The following is a 24,815-nucleotide window of genomic DNA, read 5'->3' as shown; positions in this document are numbered from 1 at the left end:
CAACATTCACAGTGGTGTTATAAAAAAAACCCAGAGGAGGCTTCCTGCCAACTTTTGCATGCACATTACCCAGATCCCATTAAAACTCACCTGAACAAAAACCGTTGTGTTAACATGAAGGGTCTCCACTCGCTCTGACAAGTGATTCAACCATTCCAGATGGTCAGCGATAGAGTTGGTAAGATCACTATTGCTCTGCTTTAAAAGAGAAACAATGTCAATATGGCTCAAGGAAATGTTTGTTAAATTTGTTTTACTGAAACTGTTTTTTTGTTATAGATTGGGATTTATTGCATCGAGGCCGGCTCTAAGCAGGGGCAAGAGAGTGCCGAGCCCCCTTAAATAAATGTCTTGCCCCCTCAAATTAAAATTTTAGAAGTTGAGAAAGCACATTTTAATATACTCACAAAATTAATATACATTACAATTTGACAAAATTATCTGCAATAGTAGAAAAATCCGCCGAAAAACAGACACACGGTACACGATTGTTGGTTAAAACCTGGATGAAGGATGTTTTATTTAGTCTGAGGGTAGAGGCCTGACAATAGACCCCTTTCAATGAAGAAAGCATCATTACTATAAGCACAGAAAAAAAAGTGCTGGAGCATGATGTGTACACATGATGCCCCCTTCACATTTCTGACTGCCCCCTCATATATGCTGCCTAGAACCGGCCCTGTATTGCATGCCGAACATACCCCAGACAAGTTGTCCTTCAGCTCAACAGAAGCAAGGCGAACATGCTCCAGTCTGTCAATCTGCTCTTTGAGTCGGTCATCAAGCTCCTGCATCAGCATCAGGCTTTCATCGGGCCTGACGCTGGCCTTGGTCGCCATCCTGGGTCACCTGTAATTCAAAGAAATCTGAATCATACTGATTTGTAACATAAGGCCAATTAGAATAGGAATTTTAAAAATCCAGAGTCTCAAATATGAATCACCTGAGCTCAACATAGTGTGAAATGTGATCTTGCAGAGAATTCAAGCATTTAATACACACTACCACCAGAGGGAGACACAACTTTGATTTGACATTAATTATTTAGGAACAACTTTCCTACAGGGGAACAATCTTGCTGCTATCTTTTCAGATACACTTTTACCAATAAAAAGCTCACCAGTATCCGAACCCTTTTACTGATCATGCAAAATACTGCAAATTATGGTTGTGACAGCTACTCAATATTACTTGCAACGGGTTGAGAACAGCAGCACTGTAATATTTTGATTTTGACTGTTAATCAATGTCTTAATCAACATCAAATGGCAACATGGGCATATAAAACTATCTTTTAGCCTCACTAGAAGCATAACTGTGTCAGTCATATAGTTTTACTAACATGGCAATAATAACTGAAGACACGTCAAATCGCCAAAGAGTCGCCTGAATAGTGCAACTAACTGCTAAGTGTCTATATAGAAGTTATTTGAGATATTTCCAATGTGACAATTGTGTTCAAACAACAGTACCAAACCCAAATGTGGCTTAAAATGATGTAAAACAGAGGAAATCATGCAGCATCTCCGTGCAGCTGGAACAAGAGACTACTGGGTGTTTTTGCTTATATGATTATGACAAGCATTAACCAATAATTAATTCTCAAAACAGTCGACAGTTCATCTCCTGTCAATTATTGACAAACCACATTGTCATGGTGTAAAGTGGATGCTAATTGGACAGGTTTAAAAAGAGAGATTTAGAAAAACAAGAGTTAGCTCGATCCAGGAAAGATGGCTGACATGATTTAATCTCTAGAGTGACATGGAATTTATTATAATCTATTTAGCTTCCTTTTTTTAAAATCTAACTGAACTATCATACTCGGTTTTTCGATAAAAAACGATAAAGGTACACTTTGGTAAGAAGTTTTACTCGCGGTTTTAGCGACAAACACACACAACACATGGTCGTATATTGTCAAAAAACAAACTCGAGAAAAAAGTAGCAGTTACGTTCAGAACGACGTTAAAGGTTAAAAACGGCAGAATTCTAATGTTAAACGTTATTCGGGCCTTCAATACACTACGGTACAACATCTCTACACTACGGTGTGGGCAGACAAAAAGTTAAGTTACCTTGTTTATGGGAAAATAAATCCTGTTGTGGTAAAGAACGAGAGTTTCTCACTCCGTAGGCACAAAGGGAAGTTTCTTCGTCCAGACAGGCCTCTTTGCAGAAAAAAATCTCAGGAATTTGATACTTTTGACGTCAGGCAGCTTGGATTTTTGCAGGTGCATTTGTTATTTTACCGTGGTATTACGGTAATTGTGATTAATGAAATGGCTAAATAATAATTTCGCGTCGATTTAAAGCATTTTGGATTTCAAGGATTTAAGAAACAAACTTTGTGATAATGTCACTCAATATTGCAGTGCATGTAAGTTCAATCTAGCACAAATCTTTAAGTGGTTTATATTTCTAAAACAGTGCTTTCTGCAGCTTTTAAATCTTGACCCCTTAAAATGAAATGTTTAGAGTCCTCATTGCAGGACTTAATTTCACCCAGATTATTAGCACTTAAACCAAAGCATGGGGGGGGGGGGGGGGGGGGGGGGGGGGGGGCACTGGTCTAGAAGTTGCATGTTTCTGGTTTAAAATTAGTGCAATTCCTAACTAGACAAGTCCAAAGGAAGAGCTTGCTGGACAACATTGTCTTGAATTTCCACAGACAATTTTTCTTGACCCATCAAAGTTTGTTCCAGTTAGATTGAAGTATTACCATGCATTGTAAAACTGTCCTTACAAACCAAATGTGTTTGGTAATTAAAAAAGGTTTTAAAGTAGAAATGTTCAGTGTTTTACAGAATTTGCGCTGGACACATAGCCTAAAATCATTCCCCCATAATTTCTGCTTTGACAAGAATTTGATGCATGATTTTAATATGACAAAGTGAGAATACAGAATCAACAGTACATTTAAGAAATCACAACTGCTTTATTTCTTTTCTTTCAATAAGCTCTTTTTTTAACAAGGGAGAGTAATGACCAAATATCTGAAAGGATAAAGATCAGGTAGGATAAATAGAATGCTGGATCAGCTGTAGAAAGCACTGGTCCTTTGACAAAATGAAATATGCATCTTAAAAAGTACAAAAAAAAAAGTCAGGGCAACATTTTGGTGCAGGTACAATGATGAGAAGCATCAAGATCTTTTGCAGTAAGGGATGAGAGGCAAAAACACTCCAAGCCCAATAAACCTATCAACAGGTGAAAGCAGTCCATTCTGAGAACACAGTGACCTTTTCAACGTTACCTTTATAGTGCCACAATATCTAAAATGAAATGTGGGTTTAAGCCTCCCCTCGCTGACAAGGCTTGACTGTACAGTTAATTATGCATATACATATATACCAGTGAAACACTGTCAAAGATAAATCGCAACATTTTGTAGTGTCATGGAGCGTTATGGTAAGCAGTAACATTTAACCAGTAATGACATTGGCATTGTGAGTTTCAAAATGAGTGTCCATTACAAAAAAAACAAAATATAGGATGATTCCAACAGCTTCACATTTTCAAATAGAACAAACACTTTAAAAGTCCTTCGTAGTCCACTGGAACTGCAGTGCTCACAAAAAAAGCTTAAGCAAATATTGTATTTTAATTCAACAAGCAATGCGACACGCCCCTCGTTTGTGATCATTAGCTTCTAACAGAAAAAAAAAAAGTTATTTGGACCCTGATTGTGATTATAGTTAGGCTGCATTTATTGCTAGTGCCACCTCAGAGACCAGATGCTGAATAATCAAATGGTGATGAATCTGCTTCTCCACAAGTCCCCACAGTACTGTTAAGTGGGACTTTAACGGAATTAGAGAGAAAAGTCTTTCAAGAGTCTTTAAAAAAAAAAAAAAGAAAGCTAAACGCCCCAGACTGAGGGATGTAAAAATCATCACTTACATCACATGTTCATTAACAGACGATTTGAATCATTACAACCCAAACAAAGCGATAAGAAAGCAAACATTTCAATCAGCTATTTTTTGGGGGGGTCCTTTACAGCAATCGCGAATGCAGCCCCCTCCCCCCGCCCCACACAAAAAAACTTCACAATGAGCCCAAAAAATTGTTGCCGGCTTGGTTGATCGAAATCCACACAAGTCGATGGCAGCACTATGAATGCTGAGTTCAGGTGCAGTCTTTGTGAAATGTTGCTCGGTTTCTAAGTAGGAGTCCCGCAAGTTTACACACGTTCAGCACATCACATGCACACGCCGTATCAATGCCAGTGAAGTTCCCATGGAAGCAACATGATTTTGGTAAAATGTCCACCTTTTAGTTTCAATTTACATACAGAAGAGAGCGAGCAACAAAATGTAAAAGCAAAGAACAGAGTTTTAAGAAAAGAAATTGTTTCTACCAATCTAAACAGTTTAGCCACAGTTCATGGGCTGGGTGAAGTACCCCAGAAGATGCATTTCTAGAATGATGCACTTGACTTTTGCCATGTTGACATGCAATGATGTCCACAAATTTGAGGATTTTTTTTCGGGATTAATAAAAGAAGTCATTGATCAATAGCAGGAATGGGTGATGACCTGAACATTATATTTACCAGCAAATATGCCAATGAAAAAAATGACAAAAAAAGTGCCCCACTGCATTTCAAATTTGTTTAAAAAAAATTTAAACAGACTTTGCTTCTCATAGTGAGTTGTATCAAGTGTCTGCCTGGTCTTAACAGCTACAGTCCATAAAGAGGGAGTAAATACAGTTTGGCAAAATGTTGTGGAAAAATGAACCATCTGTCTGAGTTGGCCATTTTCCTTTTCCCCAACTTGGAGAGAAACACAAAAAAACAGAAATATCTTTTCTCTTTATCAATCTCCCCTTAAAAGTGACTAATAATAAATTAAAGAGGACCTTGAAGAGATCTGCTTAAAAGACTGTGTGTCTATGTATATATTTATATATATTTATATATCTCTATACGTGGTGTGAAATAATAGTGTCCAGTTCTGACAGTTCAAGAAGGGTAATTCATTATGATGTCTGCATGTATGCCCCTTGCCATGGTGCCTTGGGATGACGTGGGTCTTAGAGGCTCAGACATTGGCCAAGGGGCTTGTGTTGGCAGGCTGGGTGGTGATGAGGATTTTAAGGTCCATTGTTATGCCTTGCCCTCCTCTACTTTGACAGCCTGGGGTTTGATGGCTCCAGTGCGTGCTGGTTTGGCTTGCCCCGTAGAGGGCAGGGGCTCCTGGAGTTTGCTGGTCATGCCCCCTGGTGTTGTCTTGCCCTCACCCACTGCCTTGCGCACTTCTCGCATGGTTTTATTCTGCACAAAGTAAAGTCAGAGTTACTAAGACCTCATGCAGCACATGGAAAACCACATATTTATGAACTTAGAGCACAGTCATGGTTTTTGGATAACCCAAGGCTGACGAAAACAAGAAAAGAAAATACAGTCTTTTGACGATTTTCTTAATCTGCACAGTTTGTCAATTTTAGTTAATTTAAAAAGTTAATTCGCCCGTTACTTGTTATATTTTCACGAAAATTGGTGAAAGGGTGTAAAATGAGCCAAGGAAGATACACTTGCATTTTGACGCAGATCCAAATCATTTTTTAGGATTGCAAGATAGAGCATTTAATATTAAATTATCAGCTTTAGACTATCCAAAAATGTGAGAACATTTATTCATATTTGATCATATCCAAGAATACAAGTCATTACTGGTAGCATGTGGAAAAGAATGCGCCAATTAATTTTATGGTAACTAGTTGTGAAACATTTTCCTAATACAATTTAATCTAAATAATAAACACATCAATATTATTATTAACATTACATAATTTATCTCAGATAAGTCTTACAGTGCAACAAATGTATATCAAGACCTATCAGATACGCTAACACCACCTCTACACTTAAAGTCAAAGGCACACAGTTAAAAATACACAATACAAGTAATGCAAATAGAGAAAAAGAAAATGGATAAAATTAAATTACCTATATTTACAGTGGGTGGCTCACCTTCATGCCATCCTCCGGCCCTTTGACAGGGGGCTCGGGGGCTGAGGGAGGGGCAGAGTGGGAAAGGTCACGGCCAGGATTGGGGTAAGGGGGGGGGGCGGATGATGACAGGCTTGTTGACCTGCATGACTGGTCTCTGGATGGGGTTAGGGAAAGGGCCACTGGTGGGGGGCCGCATGTGCATCACCATGCTGCCCTGAGCAGGTTGGACCTATTGGTCCCGGGAGAGGGGGGGTGGGGGTCGGGTGGGGTAATGAGAAAGAGGAAAATAAAATTAAAAAAATTAATTAGCATGCAAATATTTGTATGCATTAATTTCCAAGTAATTCTCAGACTTGACCTGTTTGTTTCTTCAATTACTTCCCATCAGTATATTTTAAAACAGTTTTGTATTTTGCACATAATGAATGTGTTTAACCAATCATTTTATTTAATTTTTAAATCTTAAAAGTAAATCCTGGCAAAGTTTTTGAGATGGACAGCAGCATTTTGACAGCAGCTTTCAGACTTAGGTGATAAACCTCTTCCATTTCCAAAGATTAAAAATGCTCCGATTAACCTTTAAAGAAAACAAATTTTTAAAATATACATATTTGAAAAGTAAATACCTGTTGGGCAAAATGTGTAGGCAGAGGGCCTACAGGTCCCCCAGGACCAGAGGGCTTCCCACTAGGGCTGGCAGACCCAGGCCTAACGAGGAGAGGGGAGACAGAAAAAAGATGGCTTTACAATACATTTCCCTAAATGTTCATTTGTGATACACCATTTCACACTTGTTTTATTTTTCAAGTCAATTCCACTCACCTGTAGGATCCTCCAGATATGCCTGGGGAATGATTTGGCTTCTCAGCAAACTGGAAGCCTTTCATTTCCATCTGTGAACCCTGAAAATAGAGCAAAAAGAAAGTACAATGTCAATGCACTGAAACATTGTGGAATGCCTATTTATAGATAAGAGATAAGCAGCAATTTACACATGGTGTTTTTTGTGTGGAATAAAATTGAGTTTTACATAACACTAATGACTAAATAGACCAGTTTTTGGCTGAGCAACAATTTTAGTAAATCCCACCTCTCGGCCACCAGTCATAACTGCAGCCTGAGAGCCAGGTGGCAGCATTCGGCGTGGGCCCCCGACTGACAGGTTCTGTCCCTGCTGCAGCTGGATGGACTGTGGGAGGATGAGATGTTGCTGAGCTGAGCCATAGCGCAGCTGAGAGCCGGGTAGAGGCATGGTCACCTAGAAAAAAACAAGGATATTACATGCATACAACAATGTTATCACTTAAAGCAACAGTCCAAAGATGGTCTGATTATTCTATAAAGGCTTATACTTGCTGGTTTGACATGAATGTTATGTACACTGAATAAATCCCTTTCAAATCTCACAAACATCAGATTAACAATCTACTAACCTGGATGAGCTGAGAGTCCATCAGCTGGGAGGAACTCATACCAGGTCCTTGGTTCATCTGGCTGTCATAGACCAGCTGCTGGCTGCCATTCATAGGCTGATAGTGTGAGCCTGACTGGGTCTTGACCATGTCTGAAGGCTGCATACCAGGGAAAGCAGAGTAGGGCCCCTTGAGAGGGGCTCCGCCCGACAGCACCATGGGGCTGGCCTGCGACAGGTTGGGGTGCATGTACACCTGGGACCTGAAAGGAGAAAGACACAGCCGGGCAGCAGAATGAGTTAAAGGAAAACATCTTAAAGTACATGGTGCCACATACATGAAACAGATAATGGCAGTACCTGAAGGGGGGAATGGAGTTGAACATCTCTTGGGACTGAGAAACAGGTAGACCTCCCCGAAGCCCCAACTGAGCCTGCGCCTGAAGAGACGTGTGTAAAGAGATCGGAATCTGCTGGGCTGCAGCCGCCTGGATGGATGAACAAATGTAACAAAAATTAAAATTCTGCTCATACACAAGCATGCCTGTATGTGTGTGCGTCAGTTTATTTCCCTACCTGTTGGTACGTCTGCTGTTGGGTCATGGTGGGAGGTACAAGGCGGGGCTGGCTAGGGAAAACATGACCATCCAGATACAACGGGGGGATATGGCTACCTACAGGACGGACAACTGTTAGTTTAGTTCCATTCAAGGACAAAGCCGCTCACTGGTAGAAAAAATGAAATGCAGTCTCACCTTGCATGGACATAGAAGGTGCTACTGATGCTACAGGCATCGGAGGCATTGAAACCCCTCCGAAGGAACTGTAGCTGACACCGCTGGAGGAACCAACGCTGCAGGGAGGCTGAGCACCTGAAGCATTGCCACCAGGAGAGCCCTGCTCAGGAAGGGACTGAGAGTTCTCCCATGCCTTGCGTGCTGATTCCATCTTTAATAAAAGAGACAATTATGGTTGATATGCATGTTCTGATAACAGTCCCGTTTTACCTAAATATTACCATTATATTATTTTCCATATAGGAAGGAGTTGCAGAAACAGGCATTGCTTTGATGTTATACGTATTTACTCTGTGTATGCTGGACTGTAATGCAAATACCTTGAGAGTGAGGTCTGCACTGGGGAAGGAGATGGGGTTCAGGTTAATACCAGGCTGCAGGTGGTTGGAACGCAGCATGGGGATACTCTGATTGAGAGCCGTCTGTTTAAAAATAAACAAAATTTCAGGATCAATCAGTTGCAAGTCAGTATCTCTTGTTTTTAAGCAACATAGAAACTCTCCCATTATTAAAAACACTTGAAGTAATATATACCTGCTGTAATGATAATTAACCTCTAATGCATTTGGATTTCCACTTATTATTTTTTTTACAATACACCACAAAAGTATAGATATATTTGCTCACGTTGGTGGCAAGTGCGTCCTGAAGCTTGTTGACAGGATTGGACACGGGCACTGGGGTGGAGCCCGGCGGTAGGCTGAAATCAGAGTCTTTGGCACTGACACCAAACTCAATAGGAGGCACGGGCAACACAGTGTCTACATGGAGGTCCACACCATTGACTGGGGTGATTGGGCCACTTTCCAACCGATCAACACCTTCTGATCCCTTGCGGTGCTTCAGGGAGCGTTCATTTCCGATGGGCCCAGGCTTGTGCTGTTCTTTACTCTGTTCTGGGCCAGCATCAGAGTCCTGGCCAAGGAGAACAAAAGGCAGTAATTGGTTGATGTTTTTCAATTTTATCAGATACTCATAGCCAATTTGTTATTTTATAATAAAGCAGAAATAATAAGAATTCAGTAAAACATGCAATCTAGGTTCCAATGAGCAACTGCACTGTACTACCTCAGAGTTGGGCTCGCTCCCAGTGTAAGACACCTGTTTAGTCCATGAGTCTCCCCCTGAAGACTGTACTGAAAGAGCTAAAAAAGAAACGAATGCCATTAGTGGAGAAACGGTTTTGTTTTTTCATAGAATAATAAACCAAAGTTTATAAATGCTGATAAACACTGTTCTGAGTGGAAAAACAAAAACTAACATTCTAAGTAAGAGTAAGAGTTAGAGTAAGTCTAAGAGTTTACTGTTCTGGCAGTTTTAAAACGAAATAAAAGGTTAAGAAATGTCATCATCATAAACTTTGTCTCATTTTAATATTCAAGCAAAAACCTGTACAAAGCCATATTCTGAGTTGTGTAGTCATAGTGCAAATATGCTCTACAAACAATTTCAAGTTACTTGAATGTGTGTGACAAAAGCAGAACAAGAGAAAGAAAGTATTGAGAAACAGTTGGGTCTGTCTAGTACCTGAGCTGTTGGTCTCCCAGATTTCAGTTCCCAGGTTGTTAGAGGAAAGCGCTTCCTCAGGTTGTTCAATACCCATGCTTCCCTGCTTTTTGGCAAAACGTGGTGGTATCTTGGATGGGATAGTCCTGTTTTTTACTGGCACCTGATACAAGAAAAAACAAGAAAAAGCTTTATAAAACACAAACTTTTTGTTTATCCTTGGCAACATTACTCAGCATATGTGAACTTACAGTCGCCCCCTGTTCCTTCCTCCTCCTGTCATCTTCTTGTGGGCGTCTTTGCTTTTTGGACAAGGCATCCTGGTATCCATCTGGACTCGAAACTGGTCCCCCTGCATCCCCCTCGACTACAAAACAGGCATGTGGTCAATGCAAAATTATCTGCAGGTAGGTAGGAACTGCAGTGCTGAACATGATCTTTATTTCTGAGAGTCAGTACATGCATCATCAGGTTGTTGTTGTGGGTTGTTTTTTTTACATAAATTAAATCAGCTAAAAATGTAGCAGCAATAATCTTGCAGTGATTATTTCAATGTAAATGAGCAACAGTTCACATTCAGAACATTTTATGAAAACACGGAGAACAGAAAAAGATAAATTAAAAAATTGGACTCACTTGGGTAGCTGCTGAGCTCATACTGGGACAGAGGTTCAGTAATGTCGCTCTTAGCAGTTCCTTGCTTCAGCTCTTTGTCTAATTTCTTCCCTGAGGGTTCAGCGGACTCCCTCTCCTCTGGCTGCTCTATGCTGTAGACTGAGCCTGACTCATCTGGGCTCCTGCTGAAAAACAGGAAAGGGAGAGACCAAAGGGTTTTATTTGAGTATTCTGATATTAAAATGTTGTAAATATAAATAACCAAATAATCTCATCTTGCCAGTTGAAACAAAATCTTGGTTTGTAAAAGAAACATGATGACTGAAAATTCAGACTCAGGAGGGAATCTGTAGAGAATCTACAGTGCTAGTAGACAATCCTCCTGTCAGGCACAGGTGCCTTTCCTCATTCATCTAGCCAATGAATTGGAGCTACATCCTCATCTAGGACAGCCTGCCTCGTGAGAACTGCTTAGTACTGCAGGTTTTGTCCAGGGCCAGGGGAAAACAGTATCAACATTCTTACTTCCTTAAAAAATTAAGCAGAATGGAAAGCTAACTAGTGACAGACCAATCTTGGTCGAGAGGCAAAAGAGAAAATGACTTTACTGAGGTCAAAAACAAGACAGGAGACACCTTGTGTTGTTGGTTTCTAAGCAACTATAACAAACGAGACCTGAAACAAACCACTAGAGGACTAATATAATTCATTCCCAGTGCAGTGGATATATGTAGGTGCAGTATGAGGACAATTACTTAAACTTGACTTTTTGCCATTGTTCACCTCACCTTTTACAAGAAGTCCCTCCATTCTGCCAACTGTCACTCCTGTTGGAGGAGGTGGGGGGATTATCAGGTGTACGTGCCATTTTGCTCGCTTCCAGCAGTGATGGCTCTCCTTTCCTGTTCTGCCGTTCCACCAATGGTCTCTGGCTGGAGAAGCTTCTCTTGCAAAGTTCCCTCTTCTCACCAGAGCCTGGTTCACTATGGCCAGAGTCTGAGGGAATATCACCATGTCCCTGTGTAGCCGCACCTCCACTTCCAGCTCGCTTCTCTCTCCAGTCACCAAAGTCGCTGTTTTCTGATCCTGTCTCCCATTCCTCTGCCTGACCATGCTGACTAGGGCGCCCACCAGAGTAGTGGCCGGTGGGCCAGTTGTCTTCCCCGCTGCCTTTTGTGCGACCAGGCCAGGGATTAGCAAAGTCTCCGTTTATGTACTCATCGCTTGTCCACTGGTTGGAGCCAGGTTCTCGTTCTTGTTGTAGACGACGGAAACGTGGGGGCTTGTCTTGACGGGGTGGACGCCGTCTCCTCAACATCTGCCTGTCAGGGTTGTCATTGTCAAAATAGTATTCTCCTTCACGGTCCTCTGTGCCATTTTCCATGAAGGAGCCGGTGAATTTTGGGGGGTACTTGAGGGTCTCGCGTTCAACAGGGGGCCTGCGGGAGTAAGTAGTCTCAGCTCCAGGACCATAACCATTTTCTTGCATGGAACCACCAGTGCTACTAAATTGGGGCCCACGGCCCCTCCATGTAGAAATGTCTCTGGATCCCCCAAAGCTTCGACTGTAACCTCCAGTGGTGTTCAGTCTGGGAGGCAGCATGCGACCTCCAAAACCCCTGCTGGCCTTGACCTTTTCTCTGGAATCTGGGGCTGTCTGATCATCTGTGTACACTTTGTTGGATCTCCAAGAGTCTCTATCAGCCTTACGAACTTCTCCAGGCTCTGTGTAACCTTCTCCATTTTCAGATCCCTTCTGGCGGCGCCTCTTGGGCAGTTCCTCATACTCAGAGGCTTCACTCAAGGTCTCACTGACATTTCGCCTGCGGGGCTTGCCCCTCTGGAACTCCTCAACCTTGATAAGGTCCCTAGGTGGTGCCCTGCCTCTGCCCGTCCGCTGAGCACCACTGCTGTTGTTATTGTTGTTATAAGCCCCTCTGAGATTGTCTCCACCTCGGCCACCACGGGTTCCACCTCTTGAGCTAAATTCCCTAAAGCCTCTCCCACGGCCTCGACCTGTTCCCCTCACTGCGCCAAAGGCCTGTTCTTCATCAATAAAGATCCAGTTATTGCGCCGTGGTGCCTGGGGCTCACGATTTTCCTGGCTATCTCTTGATGACTGGCTCTTGCCACTGTCCCAGGCGCTCTCCTTGGGAGAGTCATCACTGTGGGTGCTTAGAGGCCTTTCTGTTTTGGTTGGAGCTGGTGACTGACGCTGCCTTTCTTCAGGCTGTTTCTCAACCACAGGTGAGGCTGAACGTCTGTTGCTAGCAGGCTGGTTATCTTTCTTCAAGTCGTAAACATTAGTAAGGACTTCCTTCTCCAGGCGGTAAGGGACAGGCTTCTCCTCTGGTTCAGGTTTGGGCTTCTCATTCTCCTTGTCTTCCACTTTGAGAGCCTTGAGTACTGGTTTCTTGATGGGCCCAGTTCTGCGAGTCAAGGTGCGCCCGCTTGTCTCGGATGGCTGGCTAACACTACTACTGGAACTGGAACTGGCTTCGGACCACTGGCTTTGAGAACTGTTGAGTCCTCCGTCTTGTTTTTGGCCTCCATCTCTTTTCCAATTGTCCTTGGAGCCATCTAACGTCTCATCGTGAGAATCAGAGCAGTCTTTGAGATGCTTGTCTCTAGGGTCTTGTTTTGGGTAATCACCATCTGCATGATTCAGTGAGTGATTCTGAGCTGTGGTCAGCAAGCCTTGGTCATGGTGCTTGTGTTCTCTGTCTGGGCCTCGGCTCTGGTAAGCATGATGGGGGCTATCATCTTGAGGGTGAGTCAAGCACTCATTGGCCCTCTCTTCATAGGAGTCCTGTTGGGAGCAGGCCATGTCACTTCTGTGGAACAAAGAAGACATAAAAAGATGAAGAATGTCAACAGACAATTCCCACCAAGAGGGGCACATGTCCCTGCGCAGGTCAGGTCGAGGGATTTTAACAAAAATACTATGCTTTAATTAAAGAGCTTAAAAATGCACAGGCTCTCATATTTTCATCAGTAACTGACCTGTCATCTGGCTGGCCACCGTCTGAGCTTTCGTGCTGTCTCTGGTAAGGTGGAGTGAAACTACGCAAGGGGTAGCCATCTTGGTTCCACATAGGATAAGGCTCAGTAGATGGGGTTCTTCTTTCCTGGTGTAGGTTGGGATGGCATCCCTCATCAGAACCAGGACTGTTCAGGTGGTCCTGATGCATCATGGGTTTCATCATTCCTGCTGAGAGCAATGAGGGTAAAAAATGGGAGTTTTCCTGAAGTAAAAACCTGCAAAAACACTCAGATGTAGAGGTATGTGCTCATTTTATTGAGTTAGTGCTCACCTGAAGAGTGGACAGGACCGGGGTAGTAGTCCACAGGAGATCGTCCTTGGGCCATGCGGGGATCCATGAAAGGCGGCATCATCATCCAGCGGGGATCAAACCCGAGGACATGTGGGGGGTAGTAGCCCCGCTGGGCGTGGCTTGAGCCAGATGGGGCAGGGTGACCTGACTGCTGCCAGTGCTGCATCTTGTATACTTGTTCCTGTAGAATGGAAACCAATACACTTGTAAGAGATGGTGGACAAAAGGTACAGTCTTTGCTGTGTTAAAATTACTTATAACATCCAACTGTAGCCAATTCGAGACTACAAAGATAGCCAGGTCAAGAGGATATCTTCAAATGTCAGTTTTCATTTTATAAAATGTTCTGTTTCAATATGTCAGCAATTTTAAGAGAAATTAAAAGAAGTGTAAACATATTATTTAATTCCACATTTACAATTTAACACAGAAGATCTTAAAAACTATAGCTATATATAGCATAGCTATAACTAAAGCTATACAAGTGCAGTCCATTAACCAAAAACTGGTCCGAGCAAGGAATTAATAGCAAGATTAATAACACAAGATTAATATAAAGACATTTAAGACTAATGTGAACATCCTGTTTCTCTCCTCATGCATGATGGTCATCATCACAGCAGCTGTTCTCTGGGAGGGAGAGAACATTACCAAAGTGTAGCAATAAGCCTTTTTCACAGCAGATATTTTGACTTGTCATAGTTGGAAATTTTTCCATTTTATTCATGTGTTCCAGTATGCTATGGCACTGTGACGGCAAGCAAAATTCAGCCATCATTAAATTTATAATTTACAACTGTGCTTTTCCTACTGACACATCAAGAAGTCTTAAGTGAAAAAAGGCTTCAGTGTGCTCACCTAACTCTTCAGATGTGATCCAAAATGTAGAAAATTACATTTTGCATATTTATAAATCCACCACCTTCCACAGATTACAATTCCTACTTTCTTGCATGAGATAGCCAAAGAGCATTAGCTCCAAAAACCCTTGACAAGAATTTACAATAGACAATCCAATCAAAAACAAATAGGTTAATGAGCTTCACAAGGCTGTTTGCACGTTAATGACTGCAACCTTAAAAAATCCCTGCTTCCATGAACCCTTGAAAGCCCTCTTCTCACAAAGCAGCCACTAATACATTGACGCATTAGTCTGGGATTAAGACTTTATGGGTTAGAAGGGGCATCAGCTGGCGCTCACCTGCTGTTGGTGCTGTGGCTGCTTTTGAAAGCGAGGTGGGATGGGTTTGGAGGAATGACGTCCACTGTAGTCTCCAGAGGGGGAGGAGGGCTCCTGGCCATCGTCCTCGCTGGCACGGTAGTTAGAGAAGACAGGTTCTTCACGGTAACTATGTCCAGGAGAGTTGTGTGGGGGACACTCAGTTCCATCTGGAAATGATTTACACTTTGTAGTTATATCTGGATTATTAAGATAAGATTTTATATATAAATATACATGCCTAAATGTATTTACCTTTTGTGCTGTACTGCCAGGTCTCATGATGGGCTTTACTCTGTTCCCTGTCTGGAGAGAGTGGAACTTCTTTGCCCTCTCCCTCTTTCAGGCCCTCTTCTGTCCTTGATGTCTGCCTTTCAGTCTTCCCAAACTTCTCATCCAGCTTTTTGAGTTTTTCAGCACAGGCAGCCAGCCGTTCCTCACGGGCACGCCTCTCTTCCTCCTCCCGGCGTCTGCGGGCCCTCTCAACAGCCTCAGACAGCTCAGGGGACACATATTTTGCCCTGGCTGGAGCCTGACCCTGACGCTGGTGATCTTCCTGGTCAGTCAGTGGCTCACCTTGGATTTTCTGCTGAGCCTTGAGATTGAACAAACATGGCTTAAGTGGGGAGGTATAAAGAATTCTATATAAACATTTATAATGTGTCCAAAAGGATTTACAGATTTTAAAAGTGCATGATTGGAGATGGTCGTCCGTTTATCCCCAACATTGACATTTTAAGTACCAAACAGGCCTGTGTCTGTTTTTTCAAAAATCATACACAATAGTTCAATTCATGTTTAGTTTTCAACTTTTAACAAGACATAACATGCATTACTCTAAATAATTGACAGAAAGGAAAAGGGGTGGAAGGATGATAGGGAACTTAGACTCTAGGCTTCAAATGAACTTGCACTCTGTTGAAAACTTAAAAGCCTAATCTTGTTTAGTGAAAAAAAATAAAAAATAAAAAATAATATATATATATATATATATATATATATATATATATATATATATGTAGGTTTAAATGTGCAACTCTAGTTTTATTTTAGGGAAATCATCTGACAGATTTTTCACACAGAAAGAGGCCAAAAAACTGTATTAATCTGTATATCTGTCACAACATTTTCAGTTGCCAAGCAAAAAGCATGGCGAGTGAAAAGTAGTCAGACACATATCTCTATGGTTACTGCAAGGTCATCTCTCCCAATTCACAATGACAATCTCACTCGAGGGCGTGTGAAGGCACACTGCTATTCATATGCTCTGTAGTGTTGGCTTATCCTCCACAGTCACAGAGGGATTAGAGAACAAGATGTGTTTTAACTATGGATAACATCATAATGAGTCAATCTTATACAAATCATCTCAGAGGAAGAGCATTAAAGTGGAAAAACACAGCAAAGTGAGTTGTTACCGGAGTGTCTGTTGGGAGATATCTGCCATTGGTCTTCCTGGGAGCCTCGTTGTGGTGATGTTGGTAGGAGTAGCTCTCCTCAGGGCCCTCCTGGGGGTAAGACACTTCACCTGAACTGAGGGAGGATTGGCAGTCACGCAGGTTTTCTCTTTCCCTCTCCCTCTCCCAATCAGTCCTACAAAGTAACAGATCAAAATTAAACAAGGAATCGTAAAAATGATGACAAAAAACAAAATTGGGCGCATTTACAGCAACTACGAGATATCAGGAAAGAGGTCTCACCACATTCTGTTTTTTTCACCGGAGTGGTCTTCTTCATCATCACTGAACTTAAGCTTCTCACTATAATCAACTTCCTCGTGGAGTCCTGAAGAAAACAACAAACTAACAGTGAACAGCAGTAATATACACTGGGATATAGGGCACTGGCATGCTATCTGGATGCTTTCAGCTAGTTAGCAGAAATATACATATAAAACAAGCCACAATACATTCATGCAGCCAGTGATTGAAATTAACAACCATACAAAACTAAGCACTACATATATGACCAGTACTCAGATTCCCAAAGTGTGCCTGAATAAACCCAGACATTCGAAAGAGGAATAAAAAGCAACATTGATCTGGCTGAATGCAAACCATAAGAGAGCAGTTGAACCAGCAGTGTCCTGAGCAGGAATGCCAACACATCCTACTTGTCTAATAATAGTCACACACAATTGCTTAAGTAAATTATGGGAGCCATGAGCAGATGCAGCCGGATCAGATCAACAACTGTCTGGGTTACCTTTACATACCAGGATGTAGTATGCAAATCTCACTCCTCTCCATCTGAAACACCTTGACTTACTAATAACAAAACTATACTGCAAACACAAACTATGGTAATAGTAAATATTCAGAAGCTGAAGAAGAAACGTAATGTAGCACAAACAACAGTTGACTGTAATCTTTTCTTTGGCTACTACAAGAGGGGGCGGAGGCTCATAAAACAAGTCCAAGAAATACTGACCTGCCCATCCATCCTCGCAGTCATTGTCAAGCTCATCCAGATCCTTCAGGTCCTCTGGATTAATGATGGCTGGGCGTTGCGGTCTGTCACCGGGCCTGCGGATTGGCTGAGAAGACAGTCGAGGTGGAGCACGAACAAAGCGGTTCTCTCTTCTCACATCACCACTGCAATCAGAGATGGCAGAGAGGAAAATTAGCCATGGTCAAATGTCACAACCCTCTTGGTCAAACCATTTAATGAATGGATAAATGCTCTGACATTGTGAATGTACTTACTTGACAAGTTCAGGTTTGGCGTAGCTTTGTCTAAAAGTGGGTTTGCTGTCAAATCGGGCTGGGGCTGCTACGGTGGTAGGAACATGGTCTGGTGCCTCACGTGTCTCTTTAGAGCACATCTGAAAACGGCAGGATGAAACAATGTGTTTATAGTAAAAATACAAGGAGCCCCTTAAAGTTTGTACAAGTAAAACCAGCAGGCTGTTTGTGAAGCTTTTTGCCCCCAAAGGACTCATGTACTTACAAACGCAGGCAGCATGTCATGGTAGACAGCAGTCGAAGTATGGTGAAGCTGGTACTGCAGGGCAGTAGGGACGGTTGTTCTGCGGACAGGCTGGGCGGGGCGCAGGGAAGGCTCCTTGGGCTCAAGGACTGGTGACTGAGCCGTCACTACACTAGAAGAGGTTGCGCCGGTGGCAGAAGGGGGGTGAGATGAGGCAGGAGGGGTGCCTGTCTCACCCAGGGCAGTGATCTTAACCTCAGGTTCTGCTGGCAGGCCGAGGGTCAGGGACGAGGGTTGAAGGTTCCTGCCACCACCTTCCCTCCAGCTCGTCACATCTTGAAGTGCGGAGAGAGAGATTTCAGAAATGTTAGTGAACAAATTCTACATGAAATGAATTACACTGTGAAAATATTAAATTAAAAGCAATACCACACTGAATTAACTAATTTCAGTGTGTTTAATGACACAAGTTGGCTCAATCTATGCCCTCATAGTACTGAAAAAGCTAATCCAGAACATCCAAAATTGCCCATACAGACATCAAGACCAACATATATTCTCCCCTCTGCCTCAAGGGACAGATGCCTGACCCAGGGTTGGAGGCTGTGAGTCAGCAATTCCATAATCAAAAATCTTGCAACCAATTAAATAAATATTTTCCTATCAGACATTAACTTTTCTATGAGATGGCCAACCAATTCCTGAGAGTTAGGGTTAGACTTACTCTGGGGGCGGAGGCTTGGTCCGGGCCCATACGACGGATCGAAGCCGCTTCTTTCCTTGCCAGCCCTGTCCTGTTCTCCAGCTGCCTTCAGCGTGGGAAATTCCTCGTGAGAGAAGGGCTGAAGTCGGTTTGAGGCCCTTGAACCTGAATGAAGCAGCATAAAGAAATATGTTTGTCTGATGCACGCAAACAGAAGAATGGTTCAGTTACACATATGTGAATGCAGGTGAGTTACCAAGGCAATATTCACTGATCAAACATCACCAAGGTTATATTCAAAGCAATGCTCTTCTTCACGCTCATAGAATGAAAGTGACCAGGAGGCAAATATTCACCAAGCTTAATTTCACACATTGCCAAATGGTGCTAAACATGTATGGGGGGCACAATCTTTAAAGCACATCCTTCACCATTAGCTAGTCTTTTGATTTTAAATACAGCAGTACTCTCAATTATTAATAAATCTGAGATCAATAGATCTGAGACTTACCATCTTGCTCTACTGCCTTTCCATTTAGCTGGGCCCATTGCTTTGGTCCACCTGTGTTTGTGTTCTGTGGAAATGAAGAAAACCGAGGTCACAGTATAATATGTGCATTATGTCTCTTTGACCTTTGAGACACTGAAAGGGTTTTTTTTTCTTCTTGAAAAAATGTGGTTAAAAGCTGCCAACTCCATCTTGACCTTCTCGCAGCTTTAGCCACACTGAAACAGAGCAGACACACTGCAACAGAAAAAAAGGACTGGGTATCATCCTTTTTCTGTACCTTGCATGAAAAAATATACACTCACTTAGCAGAGACATTCGCTCTCTAACTCAAATGGTTTATACAGCTTTGAATCTATAATACACAGTGAGACACAGTGACAATGTATGAGTACCAACTGGATTATTAAGCCTGGTACCACAATTGTTCACATTAAATTCAAGGCTGTCAGGAGATTCATTGCACAGAAGGAGCTTCTTTTTTGATATATTTAATGAAATAGTTACAAATACAAACCTCCTGGTTGGCTACCGGTGAGGGCTTCTGAAGATTGGAGACAGATTTCTGTAAAGCCAGCTGCGGCTGCAACTCCGGCAGCTGTGGTATTGATGCAATAGAACTTCAAAAAGGCAAAAGAAAAAAGAAAAGGAAACCGTTAGTTTTGTGAAATTTACTTGATTAAAGCAAAAAGAACAGAACCACAAGACTCTGGACTGACTTTCACTGACAGACTGGACCCCCAGGCAGGTGAAAATACAACAGCTATCTCTGATCATTAGCTTTGCAACAACTGCTGACTTTCACAAAGCTCTATTGCACTTTTCCCACATGCTGTCGTCTTAGAAAGATAAAAGGGTTTGTTAAAGTTATGCTACTCTCTTAGAATTTACTTCCCATTGCATTCAGTGTAGTTAACTTGTTTTCTTTCAATGCCTACATCTTTACAATTGAAAACGTTTAACTAGAAAGGCTGTCAGTATGACTGTAGTGCATAAAAATATCATAAATATGAAAGTATTACTTGTAGTACAGTAGATCTACCTGAACTTAAATATAATGATGAGGAAAGGGTAGTTTGCAATAACCTTACTCCACTTACCTCTTTTGATCGGGTTGTTCCTGCTTGTTCGCCCATCCTGTACCGTCTTTCGGCACAATAATCACGTTGGGATCGTTTCCTTTGTTTTCGGACTTCAAGCTCGGCAGGTGAGCAGGTGGGGGCATGCGCCGGGCTGCGGCCACTTTACCAAGACTCTGCAAGCCATGTCGCGGAACTACTGAGAGAAAACACAGGTATATAAAGCAATGGCAGAGAGATCAACAAAGGGACTGAAAGAATAAATACATTGTTGAGAAGACATACAAAACAAGTCAACCGTACCTGTGTTTTTCTGAGCTTCTATTGATTTTCCCTTGTACTTGTCAAATAGGCTGAGTGAGGAATACTTGCTTTTCCCATCCTTGGACTTGGTTATTTGCCCCAAACGATCGGACATTGCGATGTAATGTCATCGAGTATGGAAATTGTTCTTTGCGCCTCTTCCCAGTGCCTTCTGATTCTATAAAGAGAAAATATACAAAATATTTACCTTTAGGGGTGGAGGATTTAGATTATGCAGATAGGGGATTTAGTTTATATTCTTCTTTAGATTTATTGTCAGTTAAGCATGAATCTGCAGTGGATTGGAGAGAGCTTTCAGTCCAACCCAATGGATCTGTATTTTACCCATAAATGCAAGTGCAAAGCAAACAGAAAGAAAGGCATAGCAAAACGTGATAATGCCAACTTAAACTTTTAAATCAGACAATCCGTTTTTATTATGAACATACAAAGAGTCTCTTTAATCAGCTTTTAGTTTTCGTACCGTGTTCATCTGCAACTTTAACAAAAGATGTGAACCAATGTGAAATGACGCATCAGTCACTCTTTTGTCAGTGCTTCAAATTCTTCTGTATGTGAGGGTTGTTGGCCACAAAGTGATCATAAACAGTTCAATTCCAACCCCAGAAACATCACAATTGTATGTAAAAAAACTTTGGCAGTCGGTTCTGATCACCACTGACAAAACATGGCTTGGAACAGATGTCAATCAAAATTTCAGAAGATAAAATTAATTAAAATTAAGAATGACATAATGATGTTGCTATGCCAAATATCCCTTCTTTCCTGCTTGAAATTCCATTCATGTTCTTCCCTTACTGTTAAGATAGTTCATAGAACCAATGCAATGTTTGCAGGAATGGCTTTGACTTGTGACATTTATGTTTTAAACACATTGAATACTGTTCAATAACATTGACACTAACAATAACAATGGTTAGCTTCAACAATCCTTGTTACAAAACAGAAATATGCAAACATTTTACACTGCAAACAGAAATGAAAGCAACTGCAATTTACTGATGTTTACCCATTTCAGGAAACCTTGTTTTTTTCAGGATAGATGAAATACTTAAAAATGTAAAAGGATTTTTTAATGAATTTGTTATCTTTACATATACCTATATTGGCCACAATATTCAAGTGGCCGCAAACATTCACTAGCAAAAGTCATAACGCTAAATCTGTTAACTTGTTATCCATGTCTTGGATTTTTTTTAAATCATAAGTTAAATGGATTTAACAACGGCAATCAATTGTGATGAAGTGCACATCCCAAACGCGTTTTATTCTATGATTTGTGTTGTGATACATGGCCAAACATGTTTTCAAAGCACTTTTTATGAAGGGTACTTTCGCTCACATTTCAAAGAGACTGCTTAAACCTCTGAAATCTTGGGCTATCATGTCCGTGAAAAAAAAACTGTTAAAAAATCTTCACCATGCCATGTTGGTATCAGTTATCAGTTTTTTCAGAGCAACCTCACCTATATGTCCTGATAATTAATTTTTAACTTTGACTTACTTGATGAAATTTTTTTACCCAAAATAAACAAAAGAAAAACATAAAAATCTGATATTGAAAATGATGTTTCACACACAGAAATGTACAGGTTGCAGATGTAACATGAGGTAAAATGAGGATAATCTCTAGTTCTATATTTTTATACTAAATATATTTGACATTATCTCCGGTTTTACTTGGCCGAATATCATCAAAAAAAAATCTGGTATTGAGTTTCAAGCCAGAACTTTAGAGGGAAGCTGATGGCAAGGCTCAATGTTGCTTCATTTTTATGTCTTCACGTCATGAAAAAGTAATGTGCAGGTGGTTTCATGGACTCCCAAAACAATAAATATGAAGAGATGGAGACACAAAGCTTCCAATATTTTCGGGGAAATTTTGTGTTTTTTTATTTAAAAAATTAATTAAAAAGCACACAGTTAATGTTTGTGAGCATTTTATTTATTTTATATATTTTACAGTGGTTTCTGCCGAATACCAGCCAACCCATAACGTTGGTTATCGAAGGCCGCTGTGTTAAAGCTCCGCATAGGCGTTTTACCGGGACATTACGAGGAAATATCGGTCTATCAAGGTCGATTAACCTGAGAATTAAAACAGATAATGTATTTCCCTTCTCCTTTGATTTCTCAAAAAACCCTCGACTTCCTACAAGAATCACCAAATTGAAAAAAATAGAGTTAGTTAATGGTGGGTTAGAAATTGAGGCTAACGTTACGATAGCTAACAATGTTATTTCCTTCTTTGCATTTAAAGTTATTACTGTAGACTACCGAAAAAAAACAACATAATAACCACAACTAAATATACTCGGTATAATTACAACATAGTTTTGACGACCTCTCTAGCGTTAGTTGTAACTTACCACACAGAAAGCTAATGCTAATGCTTTGATTTGATCTTCATCCTCCAAGATTTCTTACATACAGGTCAATTTATTGTTCAATTTAGGGACCAAATTATGGATAACTACCTTTTCCCATCTGGCAAAGGACTCCATCTCTTTAAAATGTTTCAAAAGATGTCTAAAAGCTCATTTAACTGCTGTTTTAAAATTCTAATTCACACACAAATACACTTTTATAACATGTTCATTTTTGTTTTTTAGGGTTTTCTGCCTCTCCCTGCACTTTCGCTATATGGTATCTTTGTCATTTTATGTCATTCTAACTGTGCAAAAATAAAATAAACCTAAACCTAAATGCTAATGCCAGCACATGAAACTGACACCAGCCGGTTTGCTGCACGAAAACAAAAACAATATGTTCCAGTAGACGTTTTAGGTTAAAATAAAATAAAAACAGTCATGCGAATTACAAAGACTACACAGCATTGCCTTAAATTGTAACCTAACAGCACAAACGTAAAAATTGACCATAAGAACAGTTGCTAGCCATCACTTGGAAAATATGCTAGTAGCTGGTGGCTCAAGAAAAATGGCTATGTAAACATGGCCAACAGAGCCAAGCTTCTCTAGAACTGTATGTCATTATTTTCTACCACATATTAGACAGTGTAGATACGGGTAAATATCTATTTCTACGTTTTCTGTAAGCTAGCACGTATAAATAACAACACATAGGCAGCTGGTCTTACTTAGCATTAGCTAGCTTCGACCGTCGCAGCTTGTTCAGAAACCAGCGAAACGGCAATCCCAGTTTAACTCCCAGTCCAGTGTTCAAAAACAGCCCTGACAGGCATTTGCATTTGTGCTTGACATCACTAAACACACTGTTCTTTTGCGGAAAAACTCTGTAAAACACTCAGTCCAATGCTAGCATTTTCAACCTTTCGGGATTTTTTTCAGGCTCTCACGACAGCGATGAGAATGTAGGACAAGGCGATTAAAAATGGCTGCTGCCCAGAACAAAGCAACAATAAAACTGGGCAGCGGGGAAGATGAGCAAAACTGGAGATTTTACACAATCACCCACGTCCATAACTTACCGATTTAACGTCTTAGTGTATCTTCTGATCAGTGACAGTGATATATTTCCACAAAATGTTGTCTACTGGAAGGATGGATGGCGATTGAAAAGCCCAATCTTCATAGGTTGAACCGATCGCAGCGTTGTTGCTGGGGTCCTACCCGGCCTGTGTAGGCTGGATCGGCTTGGCTGGGAGCGTCATTACGTCACCAGGCGGCGTTGGTTGCAAACATAACAAGCGCCTCTGCTGGTCGATTTCAACAGAAAAACACCATAATTATTTTTTAAAGCAATTAAAAAAAAAATTATTTTGCAATATGATATATAAATATGTACATTAAAGTTAATTTATGGTGTTTAGTGATTTAATTCATGAAGTTTGCTGAGTTAAAATCATTTTGAAACCTGATGTGCATTGTAAAATGTGTCTGTTAAATTTAGAAGAGTGGCTTAGAAATGTATTAATGTTAATTAATATATTTTCAATCATTTTCTGCTTACATAGGAATAAGGCCACTGCTGTTGTTTGTTGTTGTTTTTTTTTGTTTTTGTTGTTTGTACTGACAGAGTCATAGGATATTCAGGAAAGAAAGGAAACAATTAGTTTGATTTTTTATTTGACTGTAACAAACATTTCTCTCAAAATTAGAGAATTAATGCTGTGCTCAATTGAGGGCAGTTGGGGTATTAAAGATCCTACTAAAAATTATTTTTGTGTCCGGTCCCATCCTTCAATGATCTGGCCACATTAGATTGCAAACTGCAACTGTCACTACAGTACAACTTAAAATATACTCTGACATAGCGAGTCCACAAACAATAATATGAGCTTAAACAAGGAGCACCCAGTGATTAGCTGAGGAGGTAGACTACTGCAGGATAGCATATAAATGTTAACATCTATCTATTTATAAATATAAGCATAGGCCACATCTGTTGCACACAAAAAGTAACTATAATCAGCATATATCCTCTTAGGTTGAAATATATTCACTG

At 41.0% G+C, this 24,815-nt stretch overlaps 1 protein-coding gene across 1 annotated transcript; it reads right to left on the bottom strand.

The window, feature by feature from the left end:
- Positions 1 to 2,866: 2,866 nt before the first annotated feature.
- Positions 2,867 to 23,991, bottom strand: prrc2b (proline-rich coiled-coil 2B). The gene is given in 32 exon segments (XM_059357713.1): positions 2,867 to 5,281; positions 5,981 to 6,076; positions 6,078 to 6,191; positions 6,589 to 6,670; positions 6,785 to 6,864; positions 7,053 to 7,220; positions 7,396 to 7,636; positions 7,734 to 7,861; positions 7,950 to 8,047; positions 8,129 to 8,321; positions 8,491 to 8,592; positions 8,798 to 9,085; positions 9,239 to 9,315; positions 9,698 to 9,839; positions 9,928 to 10,043; positions 10,313 to 10,476; positions 11,080 to 13,125; positions 13,295 to 13,499; positions 13,606 to 13,807; positions 14,828 to 15,015; positions 15,101 to 15,440; positions 16,264 to 16,438; positions 16,546 to 16,630; positions 17,276 to 17,439; positions 17,551 to 17,669; positions 17,795 to 18,108; positions 18,498 to 18,641; positions 18,988 to 19,051; positions 19,502 to 19,604; positions 20,085 to 20,262; positions 20,367 to 20,544; positions 23,839 to 23,991. Coding segments are annotated over 31 exon segments (6,699 nt in total). The 5' UTR covers positions 20,482 to 20,544; positions 23,839 to 23,991; the 3' UTR covers positions 2,867 to 5,113.
- Positions 23,992 to 24,815: the final 824 nt, after the last annotated feature.

Source organism: Centropristis striata, chromosome 19, assembly GCF_030273125.1.
Source record: "Centropristis striata isolate RG_2023a ecotype Rhode Island chromosome 19, C.striata_1.0, whole genome shotgun sequence".
NCBI lineage: Eukaryota > Metazoa > Chordata > Actinopteri > Perciformes > Serranidae > Centropristis > Centropristis striata.
Note: the sequence above shows the minus strand (reverse complement) of the source record. Positions and strands in the feature narration are given on the sequence as shown.